The sequence below is a fragment of the Heterodontus francisci genome, chromosome 9 (genome assembly GCF_036365525.1).
Source record: "Heterodontus francisci isolate sHetFra1 chromosome 9, sHetFra1.hap1, whole genome shotgun sequence".
Classification (NCBI taxonomy): Eukaryota; Metazoa; Chordata; class Chondrichthyes; order Heterodontiformes; family Heterodontidae; genus Heterodontus; species Heterodontus francisci.
This window is the reverse complement of record NC_090379.1, coordinates 21,605,359-21,625,954: the sequence shown is the minus strand read 5'-3', so window position 1 is coordinate 21,625,954 and position 20,596 is coordinate 21,605,359. Positions and strand designations below refer to the sequence as shown.

Genomic DNA, 20,596 nt, shown 5'->3' with positions numbered 1-20,596 from the left:
TGGCAGATACTTCTCATTATTTTTACAGTTTAATTTCCAGTTGTGGTTATAAGCATTTTAAAGGGATAGCATTTTCAGATAGCTCAAACAAGAATTCCTTATACTCAGCAGATGAAGGAAGTAGAAACCTTTACTGTAGTGCCAGTAATACATTTAGGCAATCTTTCTATACATTTTCAAATACAGGAATGGGATGATTCATATTTCTTTCTTTTCTTTTTGAAAACCTATTTAAGTAAATAATGTAATGTAATTATTTTGATTCTTCTTGTACCAACACCATGGAAATTTTGCTGCAGTAATGCCATGAATAGAAGTGCTATCCATAGTCTGTATTGGTGAAAGTGACAATGTCAGACTGCTTTTCATGAGCAGCTTTAATGCCTGAAAATGTGATTGAAATTAGTAAGTGTAAAGATAGTCCCCTATAACATGATTATGTTGCAATTTAGGTGAATGAATGGTTATACCACCAAATAAATCCTCAACTCCAATGAATGCAATTCCACCTAGATGGAGTACTGAAATTTACAGCAGTTAACAGTTTTATGAGAATTCTACCATCAGACACATAATAATTGAACACCCCCTATAGAGAAGATTTCAGTAGCTTATTAATATAAAAAATGATACACATTGGCCCACCCATAGCAAACTTTATTTGTTATTTACAAGACACTGTGTGATTAGGTTTCTTAATTTTATTTGCAGTTTGAGTTTGATTTGTGAATTATTTTTCTTTCAGCAGTACACGGAGTAGGTACGGACAACGTGTTAATACTCAGCAATTGCCAGGGACATCACGCACAGTGAAACACCTGTCACATGGAAATGGACAGCTACTCTCCAATGCACTATTTAATGGCAATGGGCAAGCACGGGTTCAGAACCGTTTTATTACAAATGGACAAATATTAGCAGAAAATGAAAATGCACTGACACGAGGTGAGTGACAGAAACATCTCTTTGCTTTAAATCCCAGAATTGTTGCTTTAACTTTTTTTGAGGGGCAAATTTTGGTATCTTCCAAAAAGTTTTTCCTATAAGTTTTGTCTTTTCTTCCTTCAGCTGCCTGGTGTGACAGCTTATTAGTTAAAATGAAGGGCATGCAACTGATTTCAGACTGACGTCAATGATTCTTGAAAGTAGACAGTAGTAGGGCAAGGACTACCAAAGCATGCCACTTCCTCTCTGAGTTTGTGACCTCTCCTCCTGCCAAGAAATGCTACAACTTCCATTCTCCAGCTATCCATTTGACACGGAGCCGATTGGGAACTAAGGGCTGAATTTTGCCGGGTGGGTCGCGATCCCAACGTGGAGATGAATTCTGGACCGGGAACCTGGAAGTGGCCATGGCGGATGACAGACGCGATCTTCCCAGAAGCGGCCAATTGAGAAGCCACCTGCGGACCTCGTCCAATTAGGGGCTGCAGCCGGGTTCCAGAATCAGGAAGTCCAATCACCATAGCCCATTTGCAGTGTGAGCGATGCCTGTCCAACAGCAGGAGTGGCAGCGGCACCATGTAGGCGCCTTCAGTGAGAGAGAAGCGCCTGCCATTGCAGCAGGGCAAGCATCAGCAGAGACAGCAATCTCCATGAAGTGGCTGCAAAGGCAGGCCTGCTACCCTTGTGAATTACTGATTACTGCCGGCAAATAAATGTAAACCCTTAAGTAAGCCACCTCAGATCCATTTTCAGGTTCCTGGCACAGCTGGAGGGAAGGGGGGGTGTCGTGCTTGTGCGCCATTGGGAAAAATCTCTTGCAGCCTGGAAAATTGAAGATAAATGGCTCATTACTGCACTTGATTGGATTCCCACTGCTGCCAGGTGGTTTGCCGTCGAACCTGCTTGTCCGCTCCAGGTGCCAGTCTGATGTGCATCTTTCCAAATTTCCTTACATCCCCCCCACCCCCCGCTCACCCATCACCCCCCCCCCCCCCCCCACCCACCCCCACCCCCAACCTCCAAAGCTGCCTCCAGGGCACTGGGAAAATTCAGTCCTAAGAGCCTAAAACCTGCTGGCACTAAGGCATTGATGCATTAGTACTCAATGACTAATCTCCATCTCCCAATATCAAGCATTTGCGTGTGTGTTATTCCTGCCTACTGATATTTCTCAACAACCACATGAATTTTATTGTGCAATAGAATATGAACTTAAACTAACCTACTTCAGTCAGTGGAATTATATCAACAAAACAGCTAATGAAACAAATTTCTTGTCAGATTAAAGTGTGATATTGTTGTCAATGTTCAAAAATTATAATTTATTTTAAAATATAGTCTAATATTTTTTAAAAAATCAAATCTTGGGGTTAATTGTTTCTTGTGTTTGTATTGGAAACTTAAAACGGACAAAATTTGCATCTATCGGGAAGCCAGCTCCAACCTGCCGACGTCTGCATTTCACTGCAGCATGCTAGTCTGTGTGTGAGCAGTCCCCCTCGGGAGAAGTGGGTTGCCACTTAAGATATGTTAATCACTCAATTAGATCCACATGGGAAGTGAGCAGTTGCAACTGGTGAAGTGCACAAATGAACAAAAAAAAGCAAGTGGGGATAGCAGCAGATGATCATCAACAATAGTAAGGGAGGGCTAAGACCATCCATCCAGTCTGTTTGATCCTTCAAGTAGTGTAGGCATGATAGCCTCACACAATATGAAATGACTGTGGCTACTGATGATATATCTTCCATGCGCCTGCATTATTCTGTTCTCGATGGGATGAAAACTTTCCTATTCTTATATGCCACAGATCTGTGGCCTCTACCCCAATAAAGTAAAGCCCATTAAGGATAAACTGTCTTTGAATATAATCTTTAAGAAGTCAAACATTTGCAAACTTATTGGTACAGAATTCAAGGGATGAATTTTAATTTGCTGGAGCACGTGCATTTAGGAGCTTAAAACTGAGAAAATTTGCATCCATTGGGAAGCCAGCTCCAAACTGCTGACTTCTGCATTTCATTGCAGCACATTAGTCTACATGTGAACAGTCCCCCTCGAGAAAGCTGGGTTGCCATTTAAGGTATGCTAATTACTCAATTAGAGCAATATTTTTAACTTTGGGTCCATGGGTTCCCTGGGCTTCATTGAACTTGCCAATGAAAGCAAGGTGAGAACACATAAGCAACTGAGGAGGCTGAAGCCATATCAGGGAATTATTACAAGAAATACTCAGTACTCAAAGCTGTTTTCTTACCTTCTTGTTAGAAAGGGTTTGCCACAGTACTTGTGCTGAGAGGTTAGTCCACACACTTCAGAAGTTTCTTCAACACTTTGGAGGTGTCATCGGCCCTCTGGAAGTTTGGTGTCTGATCTGCACTTTGGAGCTCTAATCTTTCAGATCAGCATGGGTCCTCTTATGCTGCTTTATATTGGATTTCAGATGAGAACAAGGATGACCAGCAACAGCACCAACACCAGCCTGGGGACTCTCCCTAGGTCCTTACAGCCCCCAGTAGCACATCCAGAGAAATGTTGCTGAACCGGAGCACAGCTTTGTCCATCTCAACTCCATTGCGATAGTACTTTGTCACTCCAACTACAACTTAGCTGCTTCAACCTGAATGTTAGGAATGTCCTTTTAAATACTTGAATTGAAATTGTGTTGTACACGTCATTATCATGCCCACTAACACTAATCGGACACAAAACCCAGAAGTAAAATGATAATAAGTTGGTTGAGTTAAAAAGCCACTGATAGGCGCATTATTGGGCTTCCTTGCTCCCAATGCATCTACGAATTAAAATCCAGCCCATCTGTTGAGAAAGGAACCTAGGCATTATAACACATGAATCTCAGAAGGTGTATGTTCAATGCCCAAAGGTTATTTCTAAGGAAAATAGATTACTAAGAGTTACACCTAGAGCACTTCAGTATGGAACCAAAAGAACTGGGGCATGAAATTGGGCTAAAAGTGCAGCTCCGAAGCAAAAAAATGGTACCGCCCACTTCTGGTGCAGCCTGTCTGGCGCTTCACGTTGGGTGGGTGCCAGTGTGGGCTTACCCTGCATGTCTTAGAAACCACAGGACTGGTGCTATCATGATGTCAAACAGCTGTTCTGGCTAATTTGACTTTAATTTCAGGAACTTCGTTTGTGCATATGTAATGAAAGCCTGTGCTATCACTCTCAGCAGGACAGGCATTCAGCAGCAGGAGGACCAGCCCCCACAAGTATTATTTAAATTACCAGACACCAACTGGCTGGTGAGGTGCTTTTGACTTACTTCTGCTCAGGCTGAGTTAGTGGAAGGACTATGGTGTATTTTTGGAGAGCTGGTGCTCAGGGGGAACACAGAATTTGGTGACCGAGGTATGGGGATTGTGGTTTCAGCGCCCCTCGGTCTGCAACATGACTATCAAATGGGGCAAAGGCAAAGAGGGGAAGCTCTGCAAAGAGGGAGGAGAAGGAAGAGGAGGGCTCTCCATAGAAGGCTGTATCCACCAAGGGTTTTTTGGGAGCACTTCTACCTCCACTTGACCCAGGAGCAATGCCTGTAAAGACATGGCTTCAAAAAGGAGGTGGCCACTGAACTGTGTCACCTCCTACAACCTGACCTGAAGCCTCATGCCAGGGTAAGACTGTGCTGCCAGTAGCCATCAATGTCACAGCACAGTGAACTTTTATGCATCCGGGTCTTTCCTGGTAGGAACGGGTAATATTTGAACATTTTCCGGTATGCCATCTATTGGCGCATCCGGAAGCTCACGGAAGCCATCTGTTTCAGAACAGGGGAGTATATTGGTTTTCTCCCTCAGCAGGGAGCAGGGACAAGGAGGAGGAGAGGACACGTGGCTTCACCAGGATAGTGGGATTCCCAATGGTGCAGGGTACTGTCAACTATCACACCTTGCTCTGCGGCCCCCCCCCCCCATAACAACAGAAAGAGTTGCAGGAACCATAAGTACTAAATACCCTTCTGTCAATATGCTATTGTTGCGCAACCACTTGCAATGCATCATGCCCACTATTCTGGCAGCAGCCACGATGCCATTCAGCCTGCACCAGTTAACTGTACCCACCATCTTCGGGCCTCGGCAGAGAACCAGAGGTTGGCTGCTGGGAAACAAAGGCTATCCCCATAATATGGCTGATGACCGTGCACCCCCCCCCCCCCCCCCCCGCCCAAATCATTTGAGGAGAGCAGGCATATAATGAGAGCTACAATAAACATGACATGAGTAGACAGTCGACCTACTCTGGCTAAAGGAGACCTCCTGTACACACCGGAGCGAGTTTCAAAGTTCGTGGTGGTCTGCTGTGTCCTCCAAATATTGCCACCATGAGGGCGCAGTCATTGCCTCCACAAATCCGGAGGCCACCTTAGGAGGAAGAAGAGGATGAGGAGGAGGAAGAGGCAGGGGGCATTGTCACGGGCTTGCTTTCTTTTCCTCCTCAGAAATATTGTGTGTGCCTTTAAGACAGAAAGTTCCGGAGACTCAGACTTCCAAGCAACAGCAGCAATAGAGAGGTCACGTGATTCAATGTTGCAGTTTGACTTTTGAAACTAGCTGGCTGAGACTGGTTTTAAGCAGAGAAAGTTCGAAGGCAATTTGAACTAAAAAAGCTGTGTCATTCCTCCCAAAATTCTACAAAGCTTCAAGCTGAGTTAATTCCCTAAAATAAGAAAAGCTTTTCTTTCTTAACAAATTATCAGTATTTGTTGTGTTTCTCACTGAAGGGACAGTTTAATACTACAACAGCTGAACTGCTAAATTCCTATCTTTGAAGGACCCTTTTTTTCCCATTGGACCACTGTGAAGATTTCAAGTGACCTTTGACTGTTTCTACATTGGAAGACTCCATTGATCAGGAACATAACTAGCAAAGACTTCTTTTTAATTTTATTCTTAATGGCCAGCTCATCTAAAACTGAACCGTTGTTAATTTTTATGTGTATGTATGTGAATGCGGGAGTTAGATTTTTAAATAAGAAGTTATAAGGTCTTCAGACATAGGTTTATCTTAGTAGTGTTTAAGATTTTAGTTTTTTTAATAAATAGTTAATTTGTTGTTGTCTGAAGATACCTGGTTTGGTCTGCTTCATTTGGGGGATAGTAAATTGTTCAATTTGGCTGCTTTTCCAATTTGGAAAGCTTAAAGAAATATGCTATGACCTGTGGAACGACGGGACTGGATAAACAGTGCGTTGCTCCCACTGCGGTCGTAACAGAATACATCCTGGACCCCTTCGCACATCCAATTATTCAAGCAGAAATAAACCATTCACCCATGTGCATTCCATTAGTGCCTTTCTTGCAGGTGCCCTTGCCTATCCTAGTGCTCCTACACAGTGCTACCCCTGTGGCTACAGCATGGCTGGGGGAAGGCTGCCAACTTTCATTGGAGGAGACTGCAGATGACCTTTCAGGACACCCTCAAGCAGCTCTGGCCTTGAGAGCTTGGCTTCGGACTGCACCATCTTGGCATGGGCGGCAGTAGTCTGGGCTGACTGGCTAAGAGGCAACAGCAAGAGCACTGGCGGAGTGGCATTCATGAAAACACAATTGCTGTCATCCTGAAAGAAGACAGCAGGTTCATGCATCACTAAGCCACTGCCACTTTCATGGGGTAGCAACTCATCAATCCTAGTAATCTGCTGCAGGTCAGATTGCTGGGCTTCTGTGAGAGTCTTCATTTCTTTTTGAGCAATGAGATCCATAATTAAAATGGCAGCAGTTTAAGCTTGCGTGGCAGTAAGCATGGATCTCTTGACTCCTCTCTGAACTTCCAATGCAACACTGAGACATTGGGTCACTTCCGCCAGTGCTGTAATGAAAGCTGAGACAGCGGCCACCAGAAGCTCCATTATGATTGGGCCTGTCCACGCATATTAGGTGCAGAACATTGGAATTATTCCAGGAGTATAGGAACAGGAATAGGCCATTCAGCCCCTCTAGGCTGTTCCACTGTTCAATAAGATCATGGCTGATCTGTATCTTAACTCCATCCATCCATCTTGACTGCCCTTGGCCAGCAAAAATATTTTTGATCTCAGTTTAAAATTCTTACTTGAGCTACTGCTTTCTGTGGAAGAGAGTTCCACACTCCCATCCTGTGCACAAAAGTGTTTCCTAACTTCTCTCCTGAATGGCCTAGCTCTAATTTTAGAGTTATGTCCCATTGTTTTTGACTCACCCTCCAGTGGAAAGAATTCTCTTCTATCTATCCGATCAGTTCCTTTCAAAGCACTTAAAATCTCAATCAAATCACTCCTTTACCTTCTATATTCCTGTGAATAGATGCCAAGTTTATGTAATCTCTCCTCATAATTTAACCCTTGGAGTTCTGGTAACATTCTGGTGAATCTGTGCTGCAGTCCTTCCAAGGCCAATATATCCTTTTTAACTTGCAGTGCTCAGAATTACTAATGTAATGCTCCTGATGTAGTCTAACCAAGACTTTATATAGCTGTATTATTTCTGGTGATGAGGCACCGCTATGCTGAATTGTGCCTTTCATATTGTCATGGAATGAGGTGATGATACTTAGTAGCTTTGGTGGACATCCGATCTTTGCTAGTAGTCTGAAGAGACCACGTCTGCTGACGAGGTCAAAGGCTTTGGTGAGATCTATGACAGCAACGTAGAGGGACATCTGTTGTTCGCGGCATTTCTCCTATAGCTGGCGAAGGGAGTACAGCATGTCAATGGTGGATCTCTCTGCTCGAAAGCCACACTGTGCCTCAAGGTAGACACGCTCAGACCCCTTTCCTGTCCTGTGTGGCGTGAAACGGGGCTGTGTTCTCGCACCCACACTGTTTGGGGATCTTCTTCACCCTGCTGTTCTCACATGCATTCAAGTCTTCAGAAGAAGGAATTTTCCTCCACACAGGATCAGATGGCAGGTTGTTCAACCTTGCCCGTCTAAGAGCAAAGACCAAAGTACGGAAAGTCCTCATGAGTGAACTCCTCTTTGCTGACGATGCCGCATTAACATCCCACACAGAAGAGTATTTGCAGAGACTCATCGATAGGATTGCGGCTGCCTCCAACGAATTTGGCCTAACCACCAGCCTCAAGAAAATGAACATCATGCGACAGGATGTCAGAAATGCTCCATCCATCAATATCGGCGACCACGCTCTGGAAGTGGTTCAAGAGTTCACCTACCTAGGCTCAACTATCACCAGTAGCCTGTCTCTCGATGCAGAAATCAACAAGCACATGGGAAAGGCGTCTGCTGCAATGTCCAGACTGGCAGAGGGTGTGGGAAAATGGCGCATTGACACAGAACGCAAAAGTCTGAGTGTATCAAGCCTGTGCCCTCAGTACCTTGCTCTATGGCAGTGAGGCCTGGACAACAACTGGGCGGCACAGTGACGCAGTGGTTAGCACCGCAGCCTCACAGCTCCAGCGACCCAGGTTCAATTCTGGGTACTGCCTGTGTGGAGTTTGCAAGTTCTCCCTGTGTCTGCGTGGGTTTCCTCCGGGTGCTCCGGTTTCCTCTCACAGCCAAAAGACTTGCAGGTTGATAGGTAAATTGGCCATTATAAATTGCCCCTAGTATAGGTAGGTGGTAGGGGAATATAGGGACGGATGTGGTAGGAATATGGGATTAGTGTAGGATTAGTATAAATGGGTGGTTAATGGTCGGCACAGACTCGGTGGGCCGAAGGGCCTGTTTCAGTGCTGTATCTCTAAATAAATAATACATATGTCAGCCAAGAGCGACGTCTCAATTCATTCCATCTTTGCTGCCTCTGGAGAATCCTTGGCATCAGTTGGCAGGACTGTATCTCCAATGCAGAAGTCCTCGAGGTGGCCAACATCCCCAGCATATCCACCCTATTGAGCCAGCGGCACTTGAGATGGCTTGGCCATGTGAGCTGCATGGAAGGTGGCAGGATCCCCAAGGACACATTGTACGGCGAGCTCGTCACTGGTATCAGACCCACCGGCTGTCCATGTCTCCGCTTTAAAGACGTCTGCAAATGCGACATGAAGTCCTGTGACGTTGCCCACAAGTCGTGGGAGTCAGTTGCCAGTGATCGCCAGAGCTGACGGACAGCCATAAAGGCGGGGCTAAAGAGCGGTGAGTCGAAGAGACTTAGCTGTTGGGAGGAAAAAAGACAGAAGTGCAAAGAGAGAGCCAACTGTGTAACAGCCCCGACAACAGCACCTGTGGAAAAGTCTGTCACTCTAGAATTGGCCTTTATAGCCACTCCAGGTGCTGCTTCACAAACCACTGACCACCTCCAGGCGCTTACCCATTGTCTCTCGAGACAAGGAGGCCAAAGAAGAAGAAGTAGTATTTCTGGTGTGTAATTTGTGTCTTCTACTGTAAAGACAGACACAAAGAGTAGTATTTTATGCTCTCCCCAGGATGAGTTTGGAGGCAGGGAGGGCATTTAAGCGGGTGGGATGATGGTGGGTGGAGACCCCGTAACCTTCCTGCTCCACCCGAATTAAGTTGGTGGCAGGGAAGCCCAGGCCTTACTGTCCCAACGCCATTTGAGACCCTTAAGGCGTACTTTTTCTGCCGCCACTGGTATTAATCCAGCGGTGGGCGGACCTTTCGCCATGCAGGAAGCATGACATGCAACATGTGTGGGGTTGCTTGTGGTCTCCCAGGGGGTCCCTCGTTCAATGCTGCTCAGTGCCTGATAGAGGGACCTGGCTTCGGGAAGGGGGCGCCCGCTGAGAGCCACTCCCCCCCGCTCTTGCTGCCAACCCCCCATCCCCATGACCTCTACCCCGTGAAACCCCTTCCGCTAACTTGTGGCCTGGGTCACTGCTCGATCTTGGTCCTCCAATGGGTGTCCTTTTGGCAGCTGCTATAGCCTCTCTGGTGGTGCTGCCCAGCACAGAGCTGCCAGCCTCTGATTGGCCAGCAGTTCTCGGCGGCAATGTTGTCTGATCACTTTAAGAGTAATGTCCTTTAAGAACTCAGTATGCTAATGAGCTAAGTACTGGGATGTAGTCACGTGACTAGAAGCCACAGTCACTCTGCCCAACAACATAGAAACATAGAAGATAGGAGCAGGAGTAGGCCATTCGGCCCTTCGAGCCTGCTATGCCATTCATTATGATCATAGCTGAACATCCAACCCCTTATCCTTTGATCCCTTTCGCCCCAAGAGCTATATCTAGCTCCTTCTTGAAAACATAGTGTTTTGGCCTCAACTGCTTTCTGTGATCGCGAATTCCACAGGCTCACCACTTTCTGGGTGAAGAAATTTCTCCTCATCTCAGTCTGAAAGGTTTACCCCGTATCCTTAGACTATTACCCCTGGTTCTGGACTCCTCCACCATCAGGAACATCCTTCCTGCATCTACCCTGTCAAGTCCTGTTAGAACTTTCTAGGTTTCTGTGAGATCCCCCCTCATTCTTCTGAACTCCAGTGAATATAATACTAACAAACTCAATCTCTCCTCATACGTCAGTCCCGCCATCCCAGGAATCAGTCTGGTAAACCTTCGCTGCACTCCCTCTTTAACAAGAACATCCTTCCTCAGATAAGGAGCCCAAAACTGCCAGGTGTGGCCTCACCAAGGCCCTGTATAATTGCAGCAAGACACTCCTGCTCCTGTACTCGAATCCCCTCACTATGAAGGCCAACATACCATTTGCCATTTTTACCGCCTGTTGCACCTGCATGTTTACCTTCAGCGACTGGTGTACGAGAACACCCAGGTCTCGTTGCATATTCCTCTCTCTCAGTTTATAGCCATTCAGATAATAATCTGCCTTCCTGTTTTTGCTACCAAAGTAGATAACCTCACATTTATTCACATTATACTGCATCTGCCATGCATTAGCCCAGTCACTCAACTTGTCCAAATCATCCTGAAGCCTCTCTGCATCCTCCTCACAACTCACCCTTCCACCCAGTTTTGTGTCATCTGCAAATTTGGAGATCCTGGACAAAGATTCTGTATATAGTTTGCTCTGTATTGTATGTATTAGTTTAGCTGTTAATAAACCTTCTAGAGATCTTCAAGGAACTGTTATCCATGTACCTCACTCTGTTGCTTAAGATAGCACAAAGAAATTCATGATGTGGTGGCAGTGGTGGTGAAAAGAAAAGATATAAGCTTTAACACCATGGGTAAAACAGCAAACATAATTTAAAAGCAGTACAGCAAACAGAAGAGAAAATTTGAAGAAACAAGTGAAGAAACTTTAAAACAAGTACCTGAAAAGAGTGAAAGATAGTTACATACCTTAGAAGGCTGAGAAAAGTTCCATAGAATGGAAGCTTGGCTGAAAAGCAAGCGATTGGGTGAGTCATTATGCCGACAATCGAGAAATCCTGGTAAAAGAAAGAAACCTTTGAAGAGTGAAAAAAAAATTATTTTCTAAAGGCTCCGTGTGAGTAAGAAAAAAAGGGAAAATCCTGAAAAGCGCGGGAAGTAAAAGAAAACAAAGTCCGATAGTGAAGAAAATGTGCGGGAACCCCCTCTCCCACCTCCCCCCCCCCCTCCCACTGCCCCAAAATAGCAGAGTCTCCATTAAAGCAGTCAAGCTGGAAAATCATTAAACTAGTCAAGTGTGAAGAAGATAAATAAACTCTAGCAAAAAAAAACAGGGGAAAACCCTTGAACTGCCTATCGAACAGCTGAAAGAAACAAAGTGCTGAAAGAGAAAAAAAGCAGAAAACACTATCAAGCACCTGTTGCGCTCCATCAAAGCAGCTATCCTAAAAAAATTTCTGAAAGGGGGAACAGCACAGAATTAAAACAAGTTTTCAGCCACAAATAGAAAAGTCACAATAAGTACATAGCTAAAGGCACACACAGAGCTGAACAAAGATAAATATAGAGCAGAAAGCAAAGGAACAGCAGAAGGATGGGTATCAAATTTCCCAGCATGAACTGGAAGGCCATCGATATCCTATCTGAGTTCAAACTTTTCACTTTAAACAAAGAATGCAGTTATGCTTCATAGACCAAGTGGTTGCAGAACCAGAGAAGCAGGCTGTGAAAATACTGATAGCTGTTGGAAATGAGTTACATAGAATCAATAGCTCTGACTTTTTTGAAGAGGACCAAAAAGATCCCACTAAGATATGGAAAGTTCTAGAAGAACAGCTTTGGGTAAGAGTGAATTTTAGAATTCATCGCCAGGAGTTGCTGTCCCACAGGCAACAGCCACAGGAATCAATCGATCAGTTCATCAGTAGATGCCGTAGTAAGGGCAACAAATGTGATTATTCAGAAACTGAACTGTTGAAGCGAATAATGGAGCTGGTGATTGTCTCAACACCTATTGAAGTGTTTCAAAAAGATCTCTTGGTGAAAATGAAAGGACACAGCATTGATGCGCTGCTAGAGGATGGCAGGAAAAACAAAGCCATTGTAGCTGACAACAGCATCTGCAAGCACTAGGTGCAGCTGACAGTATTAACATGGCAACCAGGTCACAAAATCCAAGCAAGCAGTGTGGTAAGTGTGCTACTCACCTCAGAGTTGTCCTGCATTTCAAGATCTGTGCAAGGCATGTGGTGCAAAAGGACACTGGGCCTGCCAATGCAAGAAATCTGGCTCCAAAGACGCAGCCAGAAGTCATAATAGGACCAAACAAACAGAAGAAAGATGCAGCAACATGGCAACAGCAGCAAAGGGAGTGCGAGAGACCTGCGTAAATGTAAGCCGATACACAAAGTCCACAGCAAAATAGACCTGAGATAAGACTCAGAGTGAAGTGATTCTCAGCCGGAAGTCAAGCAGGTGTTTCACATTGTGAACTTGTCACATTGGCCTGGATTTTACTGACCTCCTGATGTTGTGGGTCGTGGCGAGGGGGTGCGGAAAATGCCTCTGGGAGAGGCTTGCCACGGGCCTTGACGCCGGGAAAGCCCGCTCCTATATTGCCAGCGGTGGCGAAGCCTTGTCACGGCCTCCCCAGTGCTTGGCAGCAGCATCAAAATTTAAATTTGTAAATGTATTTTAAGTAATGAATTAAATACTTAGTCACTCCCGCTGTCGGTCCCGGTGCCATATTGGTGGCGGCGGCTGGCACTCTCACACCTTCATATCTCTGTTCGGAGATCCGAGGTGGAACACTGGTGGGAAGAGGGAACAGGTAAGTTTTCAGGGCGGGGGGTGGAGAGCGGGGTCAAATGTTTTTAATTGGTTTGGGGGTGGTGGGAAGGGGTAAAGTTCATTGTTTATGAAATTTGTGGGGGGGGAGGTCAGGAGCACAAGCTACGTTTTCTGGGGTGGGAGAGGGCAAGTTAAATATTTGATAGTCATTGGGGGGGGAGATGAGAGGGCCAGAATAACTTTATTTAATTTTTTACACTTGTGTTTCTTTAAAAAATTAAATTAAATTGAAGGGCTGGAAGCCCTTTAAAAATGGCATTGGCGCTGGTGCAGTGGTGCCTGATGCTGTTTCTGAGGACGGACTGCCCATATCATCGGGGTGGGGGAGGGGGCAGTCCACCCCGGCCATGTTAATGAGCCACCGCGTTTAATATTGCAGCGTCTCTGCAGAGTAAAGCCCGTGGGTGCAGGCCGCCATCTTTGCAGATTTTGGCAGCAAGCTTGTAAAATGCAGCCTATTGTGTTGAAGTCAAACAACTGGAAGCTTTTGCTACTATTAATATCATATGCCCAAAGAAAGTTGGCAAACACACACTCAGGACTAAGATTGACATGGGAACTAGAGCAAATATCCTCCCAGTCCGAATCCTGAAGGATATGTACTGGAGTGATTGGAAATTAATGATACAACCAACAACTGCAAAGTTAACTGCATACAATGGGTCACCCATCCCTTGCAGCAGCACATTAACAATGCAATGCAGCTATGGCAAGTCGCCATGGAAACTACAAATATTTTACCTGGTAAACACAAGTGGACCAGCGGTGGCAGGACTACCAGTGTGTAAGGACCTCAACATTGTGAGTATCCAGGAGATCACCAAGGTAACCATTACAGCAGAAGAGACCAAGAGTACTCGCACTGAATCAGTCCAGGACTTACAGCAAATGTACCCGGACAGGTTTGACAGCATAGAAGATTTCAAAGGTGACGCCGTACTGCACCTCAGAGAAGATGCAATTCCATCAATCCACCATCCCAGAAAGTGCAGCATGCATGTACAAGAAAAGCTTAAGTGCGAGCTGGATGATATGGAACGCAATGGCATCATCCGTCGTGTGCATCATCACACAGACTGGTGCAGCTCAATTACTTGTGTACTGAAGAAGGATGGAGCAATCAGTGTATGTCTTGATCCGAGGCGTCTAAACCTCTTCCTAAAGAGGTGCCCCCACAAGATTCCAACATGAGAGGAATTGAATCCCAAGTTCACAGGAACCAAATTCTTCTCCAAGTTGAATGCTGAACATAGATATTGGTTGGTACACCTACCTAAGGAATCTCAGGAAGTCACCACCTTCAGAACCCCATTTGGAAGATATTGCTTCCAGAGACTACCCTTTGGCTTATCTGTCAGTCAAGATCTGTTTCAGCAGTATATGGACAGAATTATAGAAAATATGCCTGGATGTATGTGCATTGCCGATTATATTGTGATGATAGGCTTCTTGTTTGGTAAGCAGTTCACTGTGGAAACCAATCACAAACCACTGGAGATGATCTGGCGCAAACCATTGACAAGCGCACCACCTCGATTACAGCGACTCTTAGTGAAAGTACAAGGGTGAGACTTCAACATCTGCTACAGGCTGGGTACCAAAATGGTCACCTCAGCTATGCTGGGCAGATTGCCAAGTCCGAAAAAGAATGAAGAAGTTCCACTGGATCTACAAGTAGACAGCATGGACATCGAGGTGGAAAATGTGCTCAAAATCAATTTATTGCATTTTGGTTAGCACAAATGTGACCAACTGCAATCAGAAACAGCCAATGACCCACAACAGAATGCAATGTGGAGAGTCATCATAGAATGATGGCCTGATATGATAAAAGAGGTGCCAGTTACCCTCAGATGCTTTTGGCCTTATGGAGATGAACTTGGTATTTCGAGAGGCGTAACCTTCAAAGGAAAATAATGGACTGTGCCCAGAGCTTTCCGACAGGACATCTTGTCACAACTTCACCAAGGCCATATGGATATAGAGCGAACGAGATGACTGGCAGGAGACACTGTTTATTGGCCAGGAATCAACAGTAACATCGAAAAGTTAGTGAGGATGTGTGAGGCATGCCAGAGCCACCAACCACAAGAACGTGAAGAACCTCTAGACTCTCACGAGACTCTGCAAACCCGAGAATGACCCATTTATTCCTACTGTTTTCTGTCTGTTTATCAATCCTCAACCCATGCTAACATATGACCCCAATCCCATGAGCCCTTGGTCCAAAATCACCACTGATCTATTTTCTGTGAATGGAGATGACTTTATCTTAGTCACCAATTATTTCTCCAAATTTCCAATTTTCAGACTTCCCGCCTCTGGGGTCCTGATCCCAGGAAAGGCCTGCTGGTGGCCTCTCAAGTGCCTGATTGGCTCATCATACGGCAGGCCTTCCCCAAAGGAGGCAACGCGGGTCTCTCAACAGCTTTCCAGCTGGTGGCCGAGACCCCCATTGCCTCCATAATATTCCCCCCAAAATATTTGTTCAATGATAACTTGCCAGAAGTCCCCAAAAAATTAATAGCCGATAGGGGACAGGGATTAAAAAGTGGAGTGACATGTTCAGTCATGATTAGAGATACAGCACTGATACAGGCCCTTCGGCCCACCGAGTCTGTGCCGAACATCAACCACCCATTTATACTAATCCTACACTAATCGCATATTCCTACCAAACATCCCCACCTGTCCCTACATTTCCCTACCACCTACCTATACTAGTGACAATTTATAATGGCCAACTTACCTATCAACCTGCAAGTCTTTTGGCTTGTGGGAGGAAACCGGAGCACCCGGAGAAAACCCACGCAGACACAGGGAGAACTTGCAAACTCCACACAGGCAGTACCCGGAATCGAACCCGGGTCCCTGGAGCTGTGAGGCTGCGGTGCTAACCACTGCGCCACTATGCCACCCATATATCCAAATTTTCTGATGATACAAAGTTAGGCGGCATTGTAGACAGTCTAGATGATAGCACAAAATTGCAACGAGATATTGACAGACAATTAACGTAAGTGAAACATCAGTAAAAAGGAAATTAATGGAACTAAAGAGTGAGAAATCCCCAGGACCTGATGGTTTCCATCCGAGGGTGTTAAAGGAAGTAGGGGAGCACATTGTAGATGCCCTAACTATAGTCTTTCAGAGTTCCCTAGATTCAGGAGTAGTTCCTCTGGATTGGAAAGTTGAACATGTCACTCCACTTTTTAAGAAGGGTGAAAGGGGGAACCAAGGAAATTACAGACCAGTTATCTTGACATCTGTGGTGGACAAGTTGCTGGAGTCTATAATCAAGGATAGGGTGACTGAACAGCGAGAAAAATTTGAGTTAATCAGGGACAGCCAGCATGGATTCATGACGGGAAGGTCATGCCTGACATATCTCATTGAATTTTTTGAAGAGGTGACTAAGGTAGTGGACAGGGGACTGTCTATGGATGTTATTTATATGGACTTCCAGAAGGCATTTGACAGGCTCACCAAGTCTGTGCCAACCATCAACCACCCATTTATACTAATCCTACATTAATCCCATATTGCCTGCCACATCCCCACAATTCTCCTACCACCTACCTACACTAGGGGCAATTTACAATGGCCAATTTACCTATCAACCTGCAAGTCTTTGGCTGTGAGAGGAAACCAGAGCACCCGGCAGAAACCCACACGGTCACAGGGAGAACTTACAAGCTCCACACAGACAGTACCCAGAACTGAACCCTGGTCACTGGAGCTGTGACGCTGCGATGCTAGTCACTGCACCACTATGCCGCCCACTGTATCTGCCATTTCCTCATTCCTTGTGACAATTTCTCCTGTCTCTGCCTCTAAGGGATCAGTATTTAGCTACTCTCATTTTTATAACTCTCTATGATTATTGGAAAGGAACACCCAGGTCCTTCTGAATATAAGCATTTCCTAGTCAATTACCGTTTAAACAATATTCTGCTTTTCAATTTTTCCTACCAAAGTGGATAACTTAATATTTCTCCATATCTGCCACGTTCTTGCCCACTTACGTAACCTGTCTAAATCCTTCTTCAGCCTCTTTGCATTTTTTCTGTTTACTTTTCCACCTAACTGTACCATCAGCAAACTTGGATACATTACATTCGGCCCCTTCATCTAAGTCATTGATATAGATTATACATAGTTGCTGCCCAAGCACTGATCCTTGCGGTACCTCACTAGTTACAGTTTGCCAACCCGAAAATGACCCATTTATTCCTACTGTTTTCTGTCTATCAATCCTCAACCCATGCTAATATATGACCCCGATCCCATGCGCCGTAATTTTCTGTATTAACTTTTTATGTGACACCTTATTGAATGTTTTTTTGAAAATCCAAATATACTACATATACTGGTCCCCCCTTATCTACCCAGCTAGTTATATCCTCAAAAAACTCTACCAGATTTGTCAAGTATGATTTCCTTTTCATAAACCCATGTTGACTTTGCCTAAACAGATTATGATTTCCTAAGTGCCCTGTTACCACATCCCTAATAATAGATTCTAGTATTTTCCCAACGACTGATGCTTTTTTTCATTCATTCATGGGCTGTGGGCATTGCTGGCAAGGCCAGCATTTATTGCCCATCCCTAACTGCCCTTGAGAAGGTGGTGGTGAGCTTCCTTCTTGAACTACTGCAGTCTTTGTTGTGTAGGTACACCCAATAATGCTGTTAGGGAGGGAAGTCCAGGATTTTAGCCCAGTGGCAGTGAAGGTTAGCCAACAGTTTGGGTAATTGACCTGTAGTTCCCTGTTTCTCTCTCCATTGTTTCTTGAATAGCATGATTATGTCGGCTACTTCCTAGTCCATGGGGACTGTTCCAGAATCTCTGCAATACTGGAAGATCAAAACTAATGCATTCACTATTTCTGCAGCTACTTATTTTAAAACCCTAGGATATAGGCCATCAAGTCCAGGGGATTTGTCGACTTTTAGTCGATTAATTTCTCCAGTTCTATTTTATTACTAATACTAATTTCCTTAACTCCCCCATTCTTATTAGATTCTTGGTTCCCCACCAATTCTGGGATGTTTTTGTGTCTTCTACTATAAGACAGATAACAAGTATTTGTTTCACGTCCCTGCCATTTCCTTATTCCCTATTAGAATTTCTCCTGTCTCAGCCTCTAAGGGGCCTATGTTTACTTTCTCTAATCTCTTTTTTATCTACCTACAGAAGCTTTCACAGTCTCTTTCTATGTCTATTACTACTTTACTGTCATATTCTCTTTTCTGTTTCTTTGCCTCTTCGTTTATCAATAATAATAATAGTTAGTTTTAGCATAATCATGGAAAAGGACAAAGATAAAACAGGAGTAAAAGTTCTAAATTGGGGGAAGGCAAATTTTACAAAACTGGGAGGTGATCTGGCAAAAGTAGACTGGATATAGCTACTTGAAGGAAAATCAGCGGCAAACCAGTGGGAGTTACATAAAGGGAAAGCGGGTGGTCAAGAGCAATGTAGGCCCACTAAAAGCTGAAAATTGAGATATTGTCATTGATAATGGTGAAATGGCAGACATGTTGAACAATTACTTTGCCTCCGTATTTACAGTTGAAAAGGAGGATAACTTGCCGGAAGTCCCCAAAAAATTAATAGCCGATAGGGGACAGGGATTAAAAGGTGGAGTGACATGTTCAGTCATATATCCAAATTTGCTGATGATACAAAGTTAGGTGGCATTGTAGACAGTCTAGATGATAGCACAAAATTGCAACGAGATATTGACAGACAATTAACGTAAGTGAAACATCAGTAACAAGGAAATTAATGGAACTAAAGAGTGAGAAATCCCCAGGACCTGATGGTTTCCATCCGAGGGTGTTAAAGGAAGTAGGGGAGCACATTGTAGATGCCCTAACTATAGTCTTTCAGAGTTCCCTAGATTCAGGAGTGGTTCCTCTGGATTGGAAAGTTGAACATGTCACTCCACTTTTTAAGAAGGGTGAAAGGGGGAACCAAGGAAATTACAGACCAGTTAGCTTGACATCTGTGGTGGACAAGTTGCTGGGGTCTATAATCAAGGATAGGGTGACTGAACAGCGAGAAAAATTTGAGTTAATCAGGGACAGCCAGCATGGATTCATGACGGGAAGGTCATGCCTGACAAATCTCATTGAATTTTTTGAAGAGGTGACTAAGGTAGTGGACAGGGGACTGTCTAGATTAGATTAGATTATGATTTAGATTAGAGATACAGCACTGAAACAGGCCCTTCGGCCCACCGAGTCTGTGCCGACCATCAACCACCCATTTATACTAATCCTATACTAATCCCATATTCCTACCAAACATCCCCACCTGTCCCTATATTTCCCTACCACCTACCTATACTAGTGACAATTTATAATGGCCAATTTACCTACCAACCTGCAAGTCTTTGGCTTGTGGGAGGAAACCGGAGCACCCGGAGAAAACCCACGCAGACACAGGGAGAACTTGCAAACTCCACACAGGCAGTACCCAGAATCGAACCCGGGTCCCTGCAGCTGTGAGGCTGCAGTGCTAACCACTGCGCCACTGTGCCGCCCATCTATGGATGTTATTTATATGGACTTCCAGAAGGCATTTGATAAAGTCCCACATAAGAAGCCCTGGAGTTGAGGGCAAATTATTGACATGGTTAGGAAGTTGGTTGAGTGGTAGGCGACAGAGAGTGGGGATAATGAGTAAGTACTCCGATTGGCAGGATGTGACTAGTGGTGTCCTGCAGGGATCTGTGTTTGGGCCTCAATTATTCACATGATTCATTAACGACTTGGATGATGGCATAGTAAGTCATATATCCAAATTTGCTGATGATACAAAGTTAGGCGGCATTGTAGACAGTCTAGATGATAGCATAAAATTGCAACGAGATATTGACAGACTAGTGGGCAAAATTGTGGCAGATGGATTTCAATGCGGGCAAGTGTGAGATTACCCATTTTGGACTAACAAAGGATAGAGCAGGGTACTTTCTAAATGGGAAGAGGTTAAGTACAGTGAATGTCCAAAGAGACTTGGGGGTTCGGGTGCATAGATCTTTCAAATGCCACGAGCAAGTGAAGAAGATAATCCAAAAGGCTAATGGAATGCTAGCCTTTATATCTAGAGGATTGGAGTATAATAAAGACACAGAGGTTATGCTACAGCTGTATAAAACCCTGGTTAGACCCCACTTGGAGTACTGTCAGCAGTTCTGGGCACCACACCTTAGGAAGGATATATTGGCCTTGGAGGGAGTGCACATAGGTTTACAAGAATGATATCTGGACTACAGGGGTTAAGTTATGAAGAGAGATTACACAAATTAGGTCTGTTTTCTCTAGAATTTAGAAGGTTAAGGGGTGATCTGATCGAAGTCTTCAAGATATTAACAGGAAAAGACAGGCTAGATAAAGATAAACTATTTCCACTGGTTGGAGATTCTAAAACTAGGGGGCATAGTCTAAAAGTTAGGACCAGACCATTCAGGAGAGATGTTAGGAAGCACTTCTTCACGCAAAGGGTGGTAGAGGTTTGGAATTCTCTCCCACAGACA

General features: G+C 44.7%; 1 protein-coding gene across 4 annotated transcripts in view; it reads left to right on the top strand.

The window, feature by feature from the left end:
- LOC137373618 (latent-transforming growth factor beta-binding protein 2-like) overlaps positions 1–20,596 on the top strand; it is a 773,188-nt gene that overhangs the window by 144,432 nt on the left and 608,160 nt on the right. For 2 of the 4 annotated variants that reach the window (XM_068038663.1, XM_068038661.1), the window contains exon 4: positions 749–945. In XM_068038663.1, coding sequence (XP_067894764.1) covers positions 749–945 — 197 coding nt within the window. Of the gene's footprint in view, positions 1–745; positions 946–20,596 lie in introns of all 4 variants that reach the window. The other 2 variants (XM_068038660.1, XM_068038664.1) reach the window with 1 other exon arrangement.